Here is a 21,263-nt window from a genome sequence, read left to right on the forward strand (position 1 = left end):
CTCACATCCTCCTGCATTGACAATAATATCCGTGCTTAACTTAATCCGCATATACTTTTAAATTTTAATATTTAGTATTTGGCATTTATATTATTATTTATTAAAATATTAAAATAAAACTATGTTAATATATTTAAAAGTAGAAATAAATAAAATAATATTTATTATAGAAACCTAGACTTGAAAATCTGTACCTAAATTTTTGGCATTGGTCAATTTTCACAAGCTGGTGGATGGCCGTCTAACACAAAACGTGCAAAAAAGTACTAATGAACCTAATAAAAAAAATAGTGGGCGAAATTTCCAGCAAATATACAGAAAAATAAAAAGTTGATATGCATGAAAATTTGACCAAATAAATAGACAAATCAAAGTTGACATTATATAATTGACCCAATAAAAATTATTTATTTATTTTGAAATAAATTATTAAATAAAAGTTGGCATGCATTATTATTTTCTTCCTAATATTATATATATTGAATATTTTTCTAGAAAATTAAACTCATTAAGTACGTAAAATTTCGAATCGATTTCAGATTTTAATATATGAATCGAGAATATCATTTTTATATGTATTTAACAATGAAAATTTTATAAATAAAACATCGAAATCACACATATATGATGAAAGTTTCAAATGGATTTCTGGTCAAAATTGGATTGGCTAATTAGATCGAAAATCGTCTGAGGTATTGATAAAAAAAAGAGAATGGATCGATTGAACTAAATTTCCCTATTTTTAAATAGTTTAATATTTTTAGTAATTCATCCAATTAAACTTGATAAAACTTATCGAATCAGGAACAAATGATCTGATCGATTTAACTACCGATCTGGTTTCTAAAAATCGGGATGTAATTTGAATTATTTATTTGCCCTTTCTTAAACCCAAGTATTTATAATTTGAGCTCATTAGAGGGCAGCCCAATTATGACAATGAATAAAATGTGATACTAAAAATGAGTTGCAAGGGTCACCTTTCTTGGGCTGTTTTTTTTTTGACCAATTTATTGGGATTTTTATTTTTTTATTTTAGTTTTATTTATTTTTTAATTCAATTTGGCTAAGATAAATGTTAAAAACATGTAAGAGTTTCTTAATTTACTTTAAAGCTGTCCAAGGGTTGAGCAGTTTGATTCGAGTTAAGTTTAGACAATTAATTTTTTATATTTGATTCGATCTGATTAATTTAATTTGAATTCGATTTAAATAATTAAAAAATATTTTTTTAATTTAAATTTAATTATAAAAATTAATATGAAAAATATCGAAAATAAAAAAATTAATATGAAAAAACTGAAAACTGAACTATGAGTAGTGGTTCAAAAAATTCAACCTATAAGTTCATTTCAGTTCGGTTTTCAGTTTTTCATATTAATTTATGGTTTTAGATGTTTTAACTTATTTTGACAAAATAAGCTTTATTTTACGGTATTTGAATATTATTTGGTAAAATTTCAAAGTTTTTTAATACAAATATTTCTAAAAATAATAAATTTTCAAATAAATAATAATTAATTAATAAAATTTATATTATTTTATTGAAAAATGTTTTTATATAGAACTTCTAAATTATTTTGATACTTTTAATTATAAAATATTTTTATATCATAAAAATAATATTAAATAAAAATAGAAATATGTTCAATTTGGGTAAACTCGTTTTTTAAAATTGCATTCTATGAACTGTCAAAGCACCTCGGTTTGGGTTGATCTTTCGATTTTTCTTACTTAACTCTAGGTACAAGCAATTTTTTCAAAATTGGACTAGTTGGTCGAACTGGGAACCAATTGAGGTACTGATATGGAATTAGAGATTGAACTAATTGATTTAGGAACCAGTATGAACCTATGGTTGAACTAGATTTATAGGACTAAAAAAACGGTTGAATAGACCCTTTTATATGGTTTTAATATATATTTTTTTAATTTTAGGACTTTCTAATAATCTATTAAGTTGAACAAATAAAATCTATTGGTCTAGTCAAATTGAGAATCGATAGTTTAATTAGTTCGACCACCGGTCTAGTTTTGAAAACCTTCGGTACAAATACAAAAATACTAATTGATGTTTCAACAGTTTATAGATTGCAATCCATAAATTGTTTGAAGTTCAAGTTAGTTTTCAAAATTTCAGTTTTTCTTGCTCATCTCTAAGTACAAGCACTGTATTCAAATTCGGACTGAACCGGCTGGTTGGATCGAGAACTAACCGGGATATCAATTTGAAATAATAGGTCGAACTAGTGGATCCGGGAACCAAAACAAACCAGGCTAAGAAACTGCTTCAATTGGTTTTCTATGTTTATTTAATATATATTTTAAATAATTTATTCAATTGAACCGAATAAACATGTTGAAGCGATCAAAGCAATAATTAGATAGGTTCAATCATATAATCCGATTCTGAAAACCTTCACGACAACTAGTAGGGTGAGTAAAATTTTATTTGATTCGAAAAATTGAAAAAAAAATTGAATTTCGAGTTATTCCAATTATTCGAGTCAACTCAAATAAGAAATTTTAGATTTCGAGTTTGAGTCGAGTTAGATTTTTACAAATCGAATAATTCGAATAACAGATTAGTATAAATACCCTTTTGGTTCTTGTCAATTTAGAAAACGAGCAAATTGATCACTCCCTTAACAAAAATTACAAAAAAAAATTAAAAATAATTTTAATATTTATAATATTTATAAAAATTCTAAAATTTGTGTTTTTAAAAAAATATAATTTAAAAAAATCTAAAAATATATAAAAATTTTGAAATTTTAAAAATTTTATAAAAAATAAATTTGGAATCTAAATAAGTTTATGATACTAAAATGTCTTATTATTATTATTTTGCTTTAAAAAAATTTTCAAATATATATGGTTTCAAATTTATGTGCTCTAACATGGAAATAGTTATACTGTAACAAGATTTTAATTTAACATTATTAATTTTTCTAATTTAACTCGAACAAATTTACTTGATTCGATCAAACGCTCACCCTTAATTCGAGTTATCCAAAAATCCTAATAATAAAATGCAAAACTACGCCGTTTTAATAAATGTTTATTTTTTCTAAAGTTAAAAGTTAAAACTATTAAGTTAAAAGGTAAAACTACGTCGTTTTGATAAATGCTTACCCAATAGTCTTACTTTCCTTCTCGAAACGCCTCCAGTTTCCCTTTTTTTCCTTTAGTCAAAATTAATCTAATAGCTTGTACTTCGTCTACTAGTTAAATAATTGATCAATGTAAATGCAACATTAAGTAAGTATAAATAACAAGATTCGTTAACTCGACTCGACTCGAAATTTTTTGACTCGATTCGACTTGATTCAAAAAAATTCAAATTGAGTTCAGTTGCTAAAATAGGATTCATCAACTCAACTAATTCGAAATTTTTTAACTTGATCGAATACTTACCCCTAGCGACAACAACAATACCGATAGACGATTATAGAGTTTATACGTCCAAATTACAGCCAGACCACAAGCAGAATCAAACATGATTTGCGTATAATTAAACTCCAATCCGAACCTATGATGCGGATTCTAACTTAAGCAAGCAGCAACAAATGGCATCAAATAAGAAGAAAGGGCTTAATCAGTTGTTAATGTAACTCAAACGTTATAAGATGGGGCCATTTGGTAAAATACCAATAAAAACAATAATAAGGGGTGGTTCATATGTCTTATCTCTCAACACTCACCTTCTACCCTTTTTCGTTCGTTTGTGTAGCCCACGCGCCACTCTCACGATGGCTGAATTCCCTATCTCTCTTTCCCGTGTATTACACGCGCTGTACGTTTGATGGTGCAATGAAATGTTGGAGATTTATGATTATGGAAACTAAAGATCAGCCGGCCCAAATATCCTTTTTCAACACTCCAAGAATATCTTTGAACCAAAAGAAGCAACTCTACGAGAATATCCATTTTTATATGACCATTTTACCCCCTTAGGGGTTTTTTGTTGCTCTTGGTAATGAAATTTCGGTCGGACGAAAATACCCTTAGGTTTCCCCTTACTGTTTTGTGTATTGTTCATCGGTTGGGTTTAGACCTGTTCATGAATCGAGCTATTCGTTCAGGCCCAAAAGTTCACTTGAAATTTAAGAGGGTTTGGGTAAAAATATTAGGCTCGAAAAATGGGTCTGGACAAAAAATTAGGCCCATTTAAAATATAGATCGGGCTAGGACTTAAACATTCAAGACCTAAGCCTAGCCTGACCCGACCCATTTTCAAGTTTATAATATTATATATTATGTTATTTTTATATATTTTGTAATTTAGAACACGATAAAAAAATAAACCTATACTAAATATATAATACTACTCTAATGTAGACATTAAAATAATATTTAGATGATTAAATAAAAAATTTCGATAAATAAAAATTGTATAAAATTATTAAATACTAAAATAAAATAAAATAAATATTTTTTAAAAATTATGTGGGTGAGCTTAAAATGAGCTTGGGTTAGATTTTTGCAAATATGGACAGGTTTGAGCAAAATTTTAATCTCATATTTTGGGCTGAGCCAAGCTTGAGCAAACATAAAGTATGTTAATATAATGCTTAGACCCGACCCATGAGCACCTCTAGTTGGGTTATCCGTCTAGATCAAAATGTTTGCATAAAATTTGGAGATTTAGAAGAAAATATTAACCTTGTAAAATGGGGTTAAGCTTAAAAATTAGGCATGCTTAAAATATTAAATAAATTTTGCCTAGTTGTGTTGTGTTTATATTGTACATGTTTATTTATAAGTAGGACCGTTTATGGGTTGGATTTGGTTTGGTCCATGCTTATATATGATATCAATATATTTTATATTTACTCAAACGTGGCCTGACCCAAAATGTAAGCCTCAAATTTTGTCAAAACCCACCCATTTTTACAAATGACTAACTCAATATTATGTTGTTGTTGTTGCTGCTTTTTCTTTTATTGAAATTTTAAACTTAGACAATTTAACATATTTTTTTAATGTTTACGTTATAATAATATATTTTATTTTATTTTATACAAATTATATAATATATAAAATAAAAATATATATCATAAAGTAGAAAACGAGTCGGGTTGGCCCTTGAATGTTAGATCTGAGCTCAATCTATATTTTAATTTGGCCTAATTTTTTATTTATTTCGGATCTCATTCTTTTATCCAAATCCTTTTATATTTCGAGTTTAGACATAGTAGGTCCATATGATAACCTTAAGTTTAGACCAATATGGTTAAGGTGTAAGGTGTGAGATGGTATAAATTTGGTAATTGGACAAGTCAAACAATTACTAGGGCGGGTGAGAGATTTTCATTTATAATTGATGATGTTGAATTAATTAATTTAACAATTAATTAAAATAAAATTATAAAAAATTTGCATATGATAAAACTCGAATTTGGAATTACAGAATTTTATTGACCTCGACTTGAGTCATTTTCATTTTAGAATAAATTAATTTAGTCCCTAAACTTAGTAACATTTTCAACTTAATCCTTGCATTTTTTTTGGTCTACATTAGTTTCAAAATTTGACAACTTTTCTCAACTTAGTCTTCGAACTTGGATTCCATTAAAGTTTGATAACTTGGCACTCCGTGATTGTACTACATCATCACTTAAAATTATTTGTTTTACAAAATTAAGAAAAGCTTCCAAGTTCCGAGACTAATATAGATCAAAGAAAAAGTTCAAGGACCAAGGTGAAAAAATTTGCTAATTTCAGGGACCAAATGTTACTTTATCCCTTTTACTTTTTAGACAGAGGGAATGCTCAAAATCAAAGGACAACCTAGTCATTTTACCAAAGGGTATATTCGTCTAAAAACTTCCAACAGATATTTAAAACAAAACTAATAAACAATCAGGACCGTTCATAATTTCCATCGAACGGCTTTCACACACACACACACACACACACAAAAGGATGGAAACAAACAACCACTCAACTCACTCACTCACTCGCTCGCTCACTTCCATTGATATATATAACACTCTAATCCTTTCCTTCCTTCACCAATCGCAGATCTTTCTCTACAAATACTTTGCTGCAAATTCTCCCAAATTTTTCAGAAAATCTAACACAAGGTAAAACGTTCTCCATTACTTCTTATATTTAACCACAGATCTTACATTAATGTATATTTTTCATGACATTTTCTGTATATATATGTGATTTTTTGTTTTTAGAGCTTCGCTTTTCAATTTTTATATCTGAATTCCATTTGTTGTTAGATAGATTCCCTCTTAGAATTTGCTTGGATCTTAATTTCCACATGTTTTTTCTTTTTGTTTTCACTGAAATTATGTGTCATCTTTCTGCGTTTTCGGTTAGATTTCTTTTGGAAACTAAGTTTTGTTGAAATCTGCATTGCCGCCTCTCTGTCAATACTTGAATTGCTTGGTTATTGAGATCTTAAATCTATTGGATATGTTTAGTCTTTAGATATAAAGCATCGCAATTTCATACAACGTTTTCTTTGTTTTTTTTTGTTGGATTTGTTTTTGAAGCTTTCGGAAATTAAGTTCTGTTGAAAATCTGCATTGCCTCTCTGTCAATATTTGAATGCCTCGGATGCTAGATCGCTTAGTATTTAGATCTGAAGCATCGCATTTTCACTCGACGTTTCCTTTATCGTCATCGTCATCATCATCATCATCAACATCATCATCTTTTTGTTGGATTTCTTTCGGTAGCTTTCGGAAATTAAGTTCTGTTGAAATCTGCATTGCTCTCTGTTAATATTTGAATACCTTGTATATTAGATCGCAAATCTGTGGATATGTTCAGTATTTCGATCTGAAGCATCGCATATTCACTCGATATTTTCTTTATCATAAACTTTTTGTTGGATTTCTTTTGGTAGCTTTCGAAAATTAAGTTTTGTTGAAATCTGCAATTCTGCATTGCCTCTGTTAAATTTGAATGCCTTGGATATTAGATCGCAAATCTCTGTATATATTTAGTATTTAGATCTGAATCATTGCATTTTCACTTTACTTTTTTTGTTTTAATTTCTAACAAATGCATCATTTTATCATAGATTAAAGAATTTAGGACTTAATTTTAGTTCAGTTGTTATCAATTAGGGAAAAAAATGAGAGAGATCCTTCATGTTCAAGGTGGACAATGTGGGAACCAAATCGGTTCCAAGTTTTGGGAGGTTGTTTGCGATGAGCACGGCATAGATCCAACTGGAAGGTACATTGGTTCCTCGGATCTGCAGTTGGAGCGTGTTAATGTTTACTATAACGAGGCTTCATGTGGTCGCTTTGTTCCTCGTGCTGTGCTCATGGACTTGGAGCCTGGTACGATGGACAGTGTCCGAACTGGTCCTTACGGCCAGATTTTCAGGCCAGACAACTTTGTTTTTGGACAATCCGGTGCTGGAAACAACTGGGCCAAGGGCCATTACACTGAAGGAGCCGAGCTTATCGATGCCGTTCTTGATGTTGTGAGGAAAGAAGCTGAGAACTGTGACTGCCTGCAAGGTGAAGACATTGTTTCTTTAGGTTCCGGCTGTTATAAATCGATACGTTCCATTTAATTTTAGCCACTGAACATCTTCGCTATCATTAGTGACAATTGTGGATCTGATCGCCATTGCAGGTTTCCAGGTATGCCACTCATTGGGTGGGGGAACTGGTTCCGGTATGGGTACATTGCTTATCTCGAAGATCAGAGAGGAGTACCCCGATAGGATGATGCTTACGTTCTCCGTGTTCCCCTCGCCAAAGGTTTCCGATACGGTTGTCGAGCCATACAATGCTACTCTTTCGGTTCATCAGCTTGTTGAGAATGCTGATGAGTGCATGGTTCTTGATAATGAGGCTTTATACGATATCTGCTTCAGGACTCTTAAATTGACTACTCCTAGCTGTAAGCAAATACTTTCTATGTTTCAAATCTCTGTTTTGTATCGATTCCTTTTACTGCATTTAAATTCTTGATAGTGGTGGCTAAACCATAACATGATTGCCACCAGCTCAGTTTCGGTGTCTCGAAATCCTGAGGTTTAATCATTGGGCCAACAACCAGGTTAAAAAGGTTTAATCACAGTTCTTAATCTTCCCAAAGATGACTGTAAACATAATTTCAAAAGTTGCAACCCTATGATTCATTCTGAGATTTTCGTTTCGATATAGTTTGTTCGAATAGGGTTAGAACGAGTAATCGATATAATTGGTTTGGTGTTCAGATCATGTACTTATATATTGATATGCATTGCAGTTGGTGATTTGAACCATTTGATCTCTGCAACCATGAGTGGAGTTACTTGCTGTCTAAGGTTCCCCGGCCAACTCAACTCCGACCTCCGAAAGCTTGCCGTGAACTTGATTCCCTTCCCTCGTCTTCACTTTTTCATGGTCGGATTTGCTCCACTGACCTCCCGCGGTTCCCAGCAGTACCGAGCTCTAACCGTCCCTGAGTTGACACAACAAATGTGGGATGCAAAGAACATGATGTGTGCTGCTGACCCGAGGCACGGTCGTTACCTCACAGCATCAGCCATGTTCCGAGGCAAGATGAGCACCAAAGAAGTGGATGAACAAATGATCAATGTCCAAAACAAGAACTCTTCCTACTTCGTCGAATGGATCCCAAACAACGTGAAATCCAGTGTCTGCGACATCCCACCTAGAGGGCTATCAATGGCATCAACCTTCGTAGGAAACTCGACCTCCATCCAGGAAATGTTCAGGCGAGTTAGCGAACAATTTACCGCTATGTTCAGGAGGAAAGCTTTTTTGCATTGGTACACCGGTGAAGGTATGGACGAGATGGAGTTCACCGAGGCTGAGAGCAACATGAACGATCTCGTGTCCGAGTATCAACAATACCAGGACGCTACCGCTGACGAGGAAGGCGAATATGAGGATGAGGAAGATTTGGATGAAGAACACATGTGATGAAAGCGAAAACCAAACGAAGTTGTCGGTAATGCAGCATATACAGGTATGTGATTCGAGTGGATTTGTATGTAATGAGTAATGAAAGTGTCTTTTCCCTATTTTTCCCTTTCACGAGTTTGCTTTTTTTGGTTTCTATTTGAGAGAGTAATGTATAATATATCCGAAAATAGTAATGTAATACCTATATCTATGTTTGTATTCATTTGGTTTTTGTGTATTATATGATCAATGCCTTATTTTTTCTCTTATGTTATTGAAGTATTTAGGGGAAAAAATGCTCTATTGTGCTTTTGGTACGGGGTTGTGTTAATTATATTTAAAAATTTTTATGTTATTTTGTTAATGAAGTCTTAACATAGTCAACAAAGCGTTAAAGGTGATTTTGGGACCTTGATCATCAAGGTTTAAGTCTTATTATGTGTGAATGCCATGTATAGGTTTAAATTAATTGGTCTAAATTTTTTTTTAATTTGGACCGTTTCGTGTTCAACTTATTTTATGTCTGTCAGTTAGATTTTTTGAGTTTAGATTTTTATTTCAAGTCATTTTGAATTACTTTTAATTTATTTTGAAATTTTAATTATTTTTAATCTATTTAAATAATTTATATTGTAATTTAAATGCATGTTAAATATCTTAATATTTATATTTAACTTAATTATATATTTCCTTCTAGCGGAATGTAATAATTAAATTTTATCAAAACATATTAATTATTATAACTTAAAAATGTTTAGTAATAAAAAATTGATTTAAACAAAATAAAACCATTCATTTAATATCTTATTTTGTAGTTAAAAAAACTTGAACAAAAGAATTAAGGATTATTATCTACCCATCTTTAATGAAGTAAAGAAAAAGTACAAGTGGATTCAGGATAATTCCGTAAGTCTTTAAAATATAATAAGATAATTAAAAAAATATAATGATTTATTTGACCTTTCAACTTTATAAAAAAATTATTTTAACCTTTCATTTAATATTTAATTTTTTTAGTCTTTAAACATGCTTTTCTTTTCAAATCACTCAAAATAAATGAAAAAGTTAACTTTTTAAACATTGTTGATGTTACATACACTTAGATTACTACGCGGATGACACAAAATTATTATTTTTAGATTTAATTTTTAAAAAATATAAAAACTATTTTAAAAATTAAAAATCATTAAAATTTAGGAGGAAATAAAATAAAATATTCGAAAAATAACATACAACTCTCTCATTTTCTCTCATTTGATCATTCTAATTTGGAATGATTAATTTTTATGTACAATGGTAGAAAATGGTCATCCTTCCTCCTTTTTTTTCTCTCACGCTTTTCTTCCCGTACCCTCAAAATTTATTTTCACTCCCTCCACTTATCCTTTCACTTTTCCACCCAACTAAATACACCCCAAAATCTTAAAAAATCTTAAAATAGTATAATCTAGACCCTATCTAAATAATAAAAAGATGTTAACCCTAAACCTCGTATATTGGCCTAAAGGTCAGTGTGTTAACACCCTAAATATAGCCTGGATCCGAGTCGCGCTAATCGCGTTGTTGTTAAGATTTTGCCTTCCTCTTATAATTAAAAAAAATATATCTTAACCCTGTAAATTGGGTCGGGTTATTGCAATTTCTAATGGTAATGATAAGCTGTTCATGCAGGGAATGGGCTTATGGATTATTCTTTATTATTCTCATTAATAGATTTAAAAAGATTCATAACTTTTTAAAAGGGAATATCCCCTTTAACTACAGGTGTTAATGGGTAAGTCCGATTCTAGAAATATATTTAGACCCAACTAAATTTAACCCATTCAAATGATCTATTTATTATTTAAAAATAAAACAAAAATTAATTATACATATATATTAATATAAAGTTACTTTTATATGGTTAAGTGGGCTGAAATTGAATTTTTAAGTTTGCAGTTGTTTGGAGAATCTTCAAGTTCGGTGAAAGGTTTATTGCTTGTTGATCGTAATGTGTCGATACCTGATTAATTTTAGTCGGTTAATGTATTCGCTTTGATTTCTAGTATATATATATATTTAATAGTGAAATGAGTCGGTCGAAACCTGATTCAAAATGAGCCGAGCCGAGTGCTCAGCCTATAAATATCTCTACCCTTAATCAGTGATGTTTGAACTGAATTAAATCAGTCGGGGTAACGATTTGGAGACAAGTATCAGATTGATTTACCTGCGAACCGATATGAACTGTCGAACCGAGCTAAAAAATCGATCAAACATGATCTTTATTATTATAAAATTTTAATAATTTATTTAATTGAACTAATTAAACTGATTAATACAACAAATTAATATAACAAATTAATATCTCGAACTATCTAATTACTAATCCGATTTTAAAAACCTTACCCTTAACCTACCAAATTCCTTTCTCATTTAAAAATAATACTTGAGAATAGGGATAGATTCCTTTTGGTGAGATATCAATCCCTTTTAGTTGGATTCGTGATATCCTTTTGTAATTCTCTACAAAAAAAAGAAAAAGGATTGACCTCTCTTTCAATGGATTAATCTTTTATATATATAACATTCTTGAAGTGACATAAAAAATAAAAAAAAAAGTCACATCAATAATCCAAATTATCGTAAAAATTATTAATCTTTTATTAATCTTAGTAATTTTAGGATAAAACAAAAATAATCACTTTTATTTGTCTCCTATTACATTTTAGTCACTTACGTTATCGTTTTATTACGAAGTGATCACTCAACCATTAAGCTCCGTTATCTCAGCCGTCCTACGTGACAGTCTAAAATAGTTTTAAATGTCAACTTGGATGTCCTACACGCCAACCCAAATTAAATTTATTTAATTAAAAACCTATTTTCATCCCAACAACTAGACATCCAAGTTGGCATTTAAAACCTATTTGGTTAGGGAGGTAGCGGAGTTTAGCGGTAGAATGACCGTATAAATACAATTATTGATATAACATCCTTTTTATGTTTATATATTGCATACATAAATAATTAAAGTAAATTAATGTATATATTCATTTAAATGTGTATGATTAAATCAAAATTAAAATTTTAAGTATACATTTTAATCATAATTAGAGTTTTATGTCTATAATTACGCGAAATTAAAATTCATGTACAAAATTACATATTAAATCAAAATTTATGTATAATTTTGAGACTTATCCGTAAAATATAAAAATTCGAAGAACTCACGTAAAATGTTCTCCCAAAGCGGAACCTAGCTTCCCTCTCTCTTCTTTTTTGCCAATGTCCTCTTCATCTCCTTTAGCGAAATGCTTCCAAGTCGAGTATTTCTTCCCCCATGCAGCCGCTGTTCACAACCTTCCTCCCTACTCCAATGGCTAAACTAAACAAGAAGAAGATGAAGCTTTCACCCTCTTTCCTTATTTTTTTCCCTTCTTTCTCACCGTCCATCCATTTTTCTCAAGAAAAACAATTTTTAATTAAAATTAGATGATACCAGCACTACACCAAAACAGGCTTTTAGCGGCGTTTTTAGTGGCGTTTGGATAAAAAACGCCGCTAAAAATTAAGCATTATCGGCGCTTTTAAGAAAACGCCACTAAAGATAGAGTATTAACGGCGCTTTCAGGAAAACGCCACTAAAAATGAGCATTAGCGGCGTTTTCCAAAAACGCCGCAAAAAACCTAAGCCCAATCACGTCCTTTTTTGAGTTTTCGGGGCTTTAGTGGCATTTTTAAGGAAGCGCCACTAATGCTCGGGTCTTTAGCGGCGTATTTAAAGAAGCGCCGCTAATGCTCGGGTCTTTAGCGGCGTTTTTAAATAGGCGCCACTAATGCTCGGGCCTTTAGCGGCGTTTTTAAAGAAGCGCCGCTAATGCTCGAGCCTTTAGCGGCGTTTTTGAAGAATCGCCGCAAAAAATATTTTATCATTTATTATTTTTTTCCCTTCTTTTCCCTAAATCGATTCCCCCCACTCTTTTTCCCCCCAATTTGCTTTCTCCCCTACCCCGATTCCCTTTATTTTTCCCCCCAATTTCCCCAAATCGGCAGTCCTCTGCATCTCCTCATCTTCTTCCTCACATTTTATTCGTCCCCAAAAAACATTTCTATTCCTTTTTTATACAAACAAAAAACAATGGTTACACCGTTGCTTCATCTTCTTCCTTTACCATGCTTCATTTAGCTTCATTGTTCTCCATTTTTGTATTAGCTTCATCTTCTTCCGTTGCTTCATTGTTCTCCATTTTGACACTTTTAGCGCAATCGAAATGTTTCTAATATGTGCTTGAAGTTGCTGTGTATTCCGGGGGCTTTGGGATGTAGAAAGCGACAATGATGGCTAACAAGAAGGCTGCGTTTTGCGGGTTATATCCCAGTTTTAGTCATTCTATCTAAAATGCGATAAGAAATTTTAATGAAGAAATCAAGTGGAATTAAGATTCTGTTTTAGTATATTTATGGTCTTAACGTTGTTGTCCTTAATTGATATTTTTAGGTTCAATTGATTCGGATACAAATAAGAGTTCCCGAGTATGGTTGGACCACGCAGAAGGTCTTCCATTTTCTAAATTTTCTGGTGAATGGGGGTTTGTATTTATAAAATTTTAATGGAAGCTTTTTATTTTTAGTATTTTGGTTTCTGTATTTAACGCAATTTCTTTTTTAACACAGTTCGCGCCTTAGTTTTTGTTTTCGGACGGAGTGTGCAGAATTTACATCCAGAGGTTTGGGACACCATTGCTCATTGCGTTTATCTTTTGAAAATATATACTCGTACTTAAGTTGTTCATAATTTGTTGCTTGATTTTCGCATCTTTTTTAGATTGTTCAACATATCTTGCTTGACATGCCGAGTCTAGCTTTCTTCACGACATATGCACTTTTGATTTTGTTTTGGGCTGAGATTTACTACCAGGTTAGGTTATTTGAGCTTCATGAGTTGCCTCCCTGCCTCCTGCTTTCTAATTTTATGAGACTTTATCTTAAACTTTGTCTATCGTAAACAGGCACGTGCTGTATCAACTGATAGATTGAGGCCTAGTTTCTTTACAATTAATGCTGTAGTTTATACTATTCAGGTGATATTTATGTTCTATTATTTTGGTAAAGTGCCCATAGAAAGGAGAATTTGAAGTTGTTTTTCTCTTTGTTTGAGAGCTAGTAATGTTTGGTCCAGAACAATAATGTTATATAGTTTCACATAACTTAGTTTGTTGATTTGTCACATATTCTATACATGTTAAGTGGGGAATGATGTATATAGCATTTGCAGATTTTTGAAGGTTAGAAGAATATGATATTTATTTTGCCATTAGTTGGATGAGGGATAAACCATAAAATAGGTTAGTAAGTTAGAATACGCTATTTCTTTTGCTAGAACAATGCAAGGATGTTTCTAGCACTTGCAAATTTTAGTAGTAAATATGAACCCCCAAAATATATCTAAGTTGTTCGGACTCTTCATTTTTCATGAAGTACCCATGACCGACATTTATGTCCGAAACACGGATATGAAGATATGACCTCCGAGGATCCTTCAAATACATAGGAAAACATAGAAAAACTAACCACACCTATGTCAGAAACATACTCGTATCTGACACTCATACCTGAGTCCAAGTAACTTAGGTATATATTTTTCTTATCTAGCAAGTTTAATGATTCTGTCACCTTTGTAAGTGTTGTTGCATAATTGATTTCCTTTGAAACATTACTTCAGACAAGATGTTAATAAAGTTTCTCTAACATGAGGCTGTGGGTACTTGATTTCAGATAGCAATGTGGCTGATATTGTGGTGGAAATATATTCCACTTTTAGTCATTCTATCTAAAATGTTCTTTGCAGGCAAGTCTTTTTGGTGTTCTTAATAGATTTTTAGTAGTTAACTGTTGAGTAACTTTGGTGCTCTGTTGATGTACCATGATTCAGGATAATCACTTGTAATTTGTTTCAATAATGAGTGGATATTTGATCCTCACTGTATATGTGCAGGTTTGTCACTGTTTGCGGCATTTGGCTTTTTACTGTATGGTGGAAGGTAATTGCATTGACATTTATTGTATTGTTTCTAATTGTTTTAATGGCATTGGAGCTAGCTTAGTGTGATAATTTGTTTTATGTTTAGGGAGCACACATTTTAAAACCTGTATATCATTTTTCTTTTTATATGTTGACATAAGCTTTGATATCTGGTTTGTGAATTAAAGGAGTGGATTTTTCCATGTTATAACAAAACCAGGAAGGATAACGGTGCGTTAAGCATTTAAATATAATAAAAAATATATCATGTTGATATGAAAAAAGCAATATATCACTATATTGTACTACAAAACACTCACATCTGCATACAATGAATGTAAAATATACTAATGATGCAGCTCAATTAAAAATTTTTAATATGGATATACTTTGATCACATGTGTCCACCTAGTTACTGACACTTAGGCTTTGCTAAACATTTGTACTCATTGTTGATAATCTTGTATGTATCAACATTAGAACAAATATTTAATTGGTGTGGAAAGGTTTGCCTTTGCTGAATGATGATGAATCTCTTGTTTATATAGTGTGCTCTTTTATCATTTATGTTAATGTGGCTTCGTGTGCTTTCCTCTGTATATCCCCAAAGTTTTCTCAATCTCAGTGATTTATTAGAGTTAGGTGGTGAGGCTTTATTTATGATATGAGATTCTTAAGAGAACCAAGAAAATAAAATAAGTGAAAACACTGATAAAGATTCCATGGGTTCCTTGCACCTATGGTTGATTGCATCACAGAACTCCCTAACTAACCAAAGAAAATCTTAATGTGTCAATCATCTTTGCATCCTTAATAGCCCCATCCCCCCTCCCCAACATACACACACACCCAGTCCTCTTTTTGTTTTGGGCGTTTTTTTTGAGCTTTTATTAAGGTTTCAAGGTTGCCACCTAATATTTTTAGGTACTGATAAATACTTCTATAGATAGTCATTCTTTTACTGCTATTAATCAGTAGCTCAATAGAACTGTGGAATCATAGATATCGTATTATGTAAATGAAGAAGCTTGATATTTCAATTGCTTTCAGATATGCCATTCAATTTTACTGGGCTTTTATGTTTCACTTCCTTCCACCATATGGTAATTTCTGAAAAGGATCCTTTATAAAATGGCAATGTCATGTTTCACATTTTCTTCTGAGGCTTGTTTTCATCATGGATCATGCTCAATCATTTAATTTAGTTACTCCAATTACTGTAGACAACTTCGGAGCATCGAGTATCCCATGTAATGCCCATGCTTGTTCGAGCTTATGATGACGGTGATCCTCGTATACAAGAAGAGGCATTGAGAAAATCTCTATTCCTTGCCAAACAGCTTGATATGCAGGTGACTGTCATACATTGTTTTTCTTTTAATGGATTGTTATTTCAAGAAGTTTACCTTCTCATCTTTTGTTGCATGCAATAATAATCATAAATTGATTGCACATCTTTTAGAAGAGAATCATTTATATTGCTAGATCTTTGACTTGGATGTTATTTATGCTTGTTATTGAATATTACGAAAAGGAGCAACCATTAGTACCTGTTGATTGTTGGATGGTGTAAATTATTCCTTAGACTCTAGATACTAAGAGGAATGTACAGCTTCACACTCAGATCTCATCTTTGCCTTAAATTTTTAAAGAAGATAAAATAATTCCATCGTTGTAGAAGGATCACACCCTTTTTTTTTCATTAGCTGCATTTAATATGGATTTGAAATGAATCAAATCTCAAGTCGAAAGTTGAAACAATGGATGGAGAGACCAAAACTTACAACTTTTCGGCATTTTGTTTGAATGATTGTGCTTGATTTTTTCATTAATTGCTCGCATGCTTGACCAACTTCTTGAGTAATTTAATGTAAGAAATGTCACTGGCTTGTGTCACAAAAATAGAGAAATTAATAAAAATCATTCTTAGTACATCCAGCACTTTTTGTCAGATAACTTTTGTTCTTCAACTCTTATAGTGCTGGATCTCCATGTTTAATTTTGATGATTCTCTTCATTATTTAAAAAGAAAACATACTCTGATCTGGTAGGCTAATAAGTTTATTCCTCCATAGCGTAGTTCCATTTCCTTTTTGTAGTCATAATAGTGGGTCTTTACCTATCGTAAGTTGCAGTTGTCACCATCAACATTTTTGTAGTGGATTTTAGCTCAAATTTATTTTTCCAGATCACTGTGAAATAGAAGCATGATCTTCATGTTTTGAGTTCTTTTTAGCTGTTATATTCTTGTTGATATTTCTATAATGAGGGTGTTAAGTGCCAACAAGTAACAGCTTGTGAAACAAGCTAATCTACCTCATAATGGATTTTGTTCAAGCATCTTTGAGCTATTCCGAGTGCATTGCAGTATTTTCAGTTATTTTTGTAAATATATTAAAAATAGGAATTTGTCGGTTGTGAAATATGGATTAGACAGTATGGTGTCAAACACCTTGTAAGTTTCATCTATATTTTTGATGTTCTTTTTCGTTATTGTATTCATGATGATAGCCTATTGTTGAAGTACTAGCTTATGTTTCAAATTATTCTTCATGTTCAGCTTGTGAAAGAAGCCATTCTGCCTCGTATTCATGGCTTAGCTCTGAAAACAACAGTTGCTGCGGCATGTATGCATATTTTTGCTAATTAACTTTAATTATATTATGTTTTCATAACTTTATACTGACACCTAACACTCATACCTAAGTTCGAGTAACATGGTTCTTTTCTTTTTCAAGTTCTAAATTGTTTAACAATAAGTTCTTTGTTTTCTTAAGCAGGGATGATGAAGATGATTCTGTTGCCAAGATGAAGGCAGCTGAGGAAGCCTTGGAAGCAAAACAAAAAGTAACAAATAGCTTGTCTGCTACCTGTTCTTTTTTTTTTTATCATGTTTTATAATTTTGTGACAAATTGTTCTTGGTACTCTGAAGATATTTATGCAAAATTGCCCTATGATTCTATTTTATTTATACTGCATGGTTGCACCATGTATTTCTTAACTAGTTTGATAAATTTTATGTGTGGTGTTTAATTTTTCGTTATTGTCTGTGTAACTTGCAGCAAAAACCTACATTTGAGCTATCTTTCTATTGTTTATTTTAGTTTTGATTCTAAATTCTTATTTTTATTTTAATATTTACGACAACTTGAGTTTTAACTTTTGGATTTTAATTGTGTTATTAATTTATTATTTTAAATTCTAAATTTAAATTAATTAATTTTTATATTTAGTTTTAAAGTTAAAATTTTCATAGAAAATTTAATTTAAATAATATTTTTTATTTATCCTTAAAAAGTATATTTAAAGTTCAAATTTAAAAAATAAAACATAATATAATATTTATCATAAAAATAAATATTATTTGATTAAAATAATTTTTTTAAAAGATTATGTTTTTAGCGGCGTTTTTGTTAGAAGCGCCGCTAAAGGTCTTGGTCTATAGCGGCGTTTGTGATAAAAGCGCCTCTAAAGGTCTTAGTCTTTAGCGGCGTTTGTAGGAAAAGCGTTGCTAAAGGTCTTGGTCTTTAGCGGCGTTTTTCTGGTGCTTCTCAAAGCGCCGCTAAAAACCTAAAAAAGCGCCGCTAAAAACCTGTTTTGGTGTAGTGCAGTGGGAACAATCATTAACAAATTTCCCATGTTTGCAACCGGTCACCCAACCAAACGCCATGCACACCCTAAACTCATTAGTTAATATTATAAAGTATTAAGCATAATGAGGGGTGATAGAGCCGAGTCGAATCGAGTAAAAGAATTTCGAGTCAGTCAAGTTAACGAATCCTATTTTAATAACCGAACTCAATTTGAATTTTTTTGAATCGAATCGAGTTAACGAACCCTATTATTTATACTCAATATTGCGTCTACATTGACCGATTATTTAATTAGTAGATAGAGTACAAGATTATTTAACTACATAAACAATATAATTTTTTTGCCTTTTTAATGGGTAAACATTTATCAAAACGACGTTATTTTGTCTTTCTTATTTGGGTTTTCGAATAACTCGAATTGTATAATTCATATTCGAGTTAAACCGAAAAGTTTAATTTTTTATTCGAATTGATCCAAATAACTCGAACTATTTAATCCAAAATTTAAAATTTTCATCAAAATTTTCGAATTGAATCGAATTTTGCTCACTCGTAATTAATAGTCCAACTACCAAACCAAAATTCCCTCCTCAACCAAGGTTATGAATTAAAATAAAATGAATGACTAATACAATTCTTTTTCAGTAAAGTTACCTATTAAAAATTCAATTCAATCTTTGTAAATATTTAATAACAATAATTACGGGTTCGATTTTCGGAAACAAGGTCTCGATACATCACTTTCCGACACTATTGACCTTACGGTCAATACACTTGTACCTTAATTAATTATCAATTAAATAAAATATTCTAATCCAAATTTCAATATAATTCAAAATAAACTCGTAAATATTAAATAATAATATTTTCGGACTCACTCGTCAGAAATAGGATTCCGAAACCACCATTTTTCGACACCCCTAAAAATCGGGTTGTTACATAAATTTTTATATTTCATAATCATATATTTAGTTTCTACATCAATATTTCATATTCCACTACTCAAACCCGTAGAATTCGAAAATTTATAAATTTTACAATTTGATCCTTACTTCAAATTTTATCAAATTAATCACTTAACAATTCATTTTTCAACTTACTCATCCAATTAATATTCAAAATAAATATTTACCACTTTCAACATAATAAACTCATAAATCCATCATTCAAGATAATTAATTCAAAATTAAAATATTTTTAGTAAAAACACTCGCACTTTCTTGCTTTCAGTTATTCACTTAAAATCATTCGCCAAATTATTCATAAAATAATTTATTATTCACTTCATACATAAACACAATACTTCCATAAGTTTATATATAGAAAATAATTATTTACGCCAAATTCTTGCAATTTCACAACGGATTATACAATTAAATAAATACAACAAAATAATTTACCCTCGTTTTCTCTCAATTCCATCTTCATCTTCAAGCCTCCGTGATTGGTTTCATATGAGAAAACACTCTTGAATTAGATTTTGGTGTGAAATCCCACTTTAATTTCATAAAAATTTTAAAGAGTTTAGGTTAAAAATAAAAAAAGGGCCAAATTGAATAAAATGGAAAACTTCATTTTTATTTTCTAAAAACAATTTTGAAGAAAACCATGACAAAACCTCCCAAAATTCAGCCAAAGGACCTATTTATAATGATGAGAGAATCCTTTTTTCTAGATTTTTCCTTTCTTTTCCTTACTTTTATTTCCTTTATTTATTATTTTATTTATTTATTTTTTGCTGCTTCTTGTTGCTGTCATTTGCCCCTTGTAATATATGGAAAAATCATCTACATATTTCTTTTTTTTTCAATTTAATCCTTTAATTATCAGCTAATCAAAATTTAACACATTTCTTCTTTAATCCTTATTATTTTAAAAATAATTACCTTCTTTTTTAGAAAAAAAAATAATAAGTTTTTATATTTTTTATATTTTTTTCGCAAATGTGTCATAATCCAACTATATATTTTTTGATCTTTATTATAAAAGAGAAAAAAAAAACAAGAAAAATGTGCAAAGAAACAGACCCACGAAATACACGTTCGCACAAGGAGCAAACTGCAAAAATAATAATGAAATTAAGAGTTAAATATTTTAAAATCAAAACTAAATTGACACGATATATAAATATTGATGGTGAAAATTGCTATTATGTCAATTTTAAAAGCTGCCAAATTATTTTTTTGGTAATAATTTAACTTTTGGTGACCAAAAAACGAAATTGAATGACATTTTATAATTTTTTATAATTAAGTGATAAAAAACAAATACTAATAATTAAATGACCACTAGTGTAATTTACCCTTTTTTTTTAATACAAGGCCCACTGTTTTCTAAAACACAAAACAACCTTCACTCACCAGTTTTAAAAAAAATAAACGAGGTCCATGGTTTCCATCCCTTGGATCCTTTTCTTCTAAAAGGTATAACTTCGTATTTGATCTTTCATAATTTTTAGATTATGCTATTTAGTCCCTAATTGTAATTATATTCATTCAATTTGATCTTTTTGCTATTTATTTTAGTTACTTATATCATATTTAACACTTATAATTCGTGATATTTTTTTATCATCTAGGTTCATCAAAAAAAATATGAATGTATATAAAAAATAAATTTAAATTGAGTTAGAAGTGACAAAATTGAAAGGTAATTCCATTACTAAAACCATTAATTTAACCATTAAATGAGATGTCAGATATTATGTAGCATAATTTAAAATAAATACTGTAAAAATGGATGTTGAAAATCTTGATTTTGAGGGTTTTAAA

At 30.6% G+C, this 21,263-nt stretch overlaps 2 protein-coding genes across 10 annotated transcripts; both read left to right on the forward strand.

Annotated features, from left to right (window-relative positions):
* Positions 1 to 5,879: 5,879 nt before the first annotated feature.
* On the forward strand, positions 5,880 to 9,163 carry LOC107925867 (tubulin beta-5 chain). Of its 2 annotated transcripts, none has more exons than XM_016856597.2 (4): positions 5,880 to 6,089; positions 7,078 to 7,493; positions 7,612 to 7,881; positions 8,233 to 9,163. In XM_016856597.2, the coding sequence occupies exons 1-4, from the start codon at positions 5,929 to 5,931 to the stop codon at positions 8,910 to 8,912; spliced, it is 1,527 nt and encodes a 508-aa protein (XP_016712086.2). In that variant the 5' UTR covers positions 5,880 to 5,928; the 3' UTR covers positions 8,913 to 9,163.
* Positions 9,164 to 12,847: 3,684 nt separating this feature from the next.
* LOC107925767 (protein TOM THREE HOMOLOG 1-like) lies at positions 12,848 to 17,900 on the forward strand. 8 transcript variants are annotated; one of them, XM_041105086.1, is made up of 10 exons: positions 12,848 to 13,243; positions 13,375 to 13,465; positions 13,551 to 13,603; positions 13,702 to 13,794; positions 13,886 to 13,957; positions 14,872 to 14,917; positions 15,949 to 16,001; positions 16,122 to 16,250; positions 17,459 to 17,525; positions 17,676 to 17,900. In XM_041105086.1, exons 4-10 carry the CDS (start codon positions 13,726 to 13,728, stop codon positions 17,708 to 17,710), a joined length of 471 nt encoding a protein of 156 aa, XP_040961020.1. In that variant the 5' UTR covers positions 12,848 to 13,243; positions 13,375 to 13,465; positions 13,551 to 13,603; positions 13,702 to 13,725; the 3' UTR covers positions 17,711 to 17,900. The 8 variants fall into 8 exon arrangements, with proteins under 8 accessions (XP_040961020.1, XP_040961023.1, XP_040961022.1 ...); XM_041105089.1 differs by having other exon boundaries at positions 17,679 to 17,900; XM_041105088.1 differs by having other exon boundaries at positions 13,375 to 13,455.
* Positions 17,901 to 21,263: the final 3,363 nt, after the last annotated feature.

The sequence above is a fragment of the Gossypium hirsutum genome, chromosome D11, assembly GCF_007990345.1.
Source record: "Gossypium hirsutum isolate 1008001.06 chromosome D11, Gossypium_hirsutum_v2.1, whole genome shotgun sequence".
NCBI lineage: Eukaryota > Viridiplantae > Streptophyta > Magnoliopsida > Malvales > Malvaceae > Gossypium > Gossypium hirsutum.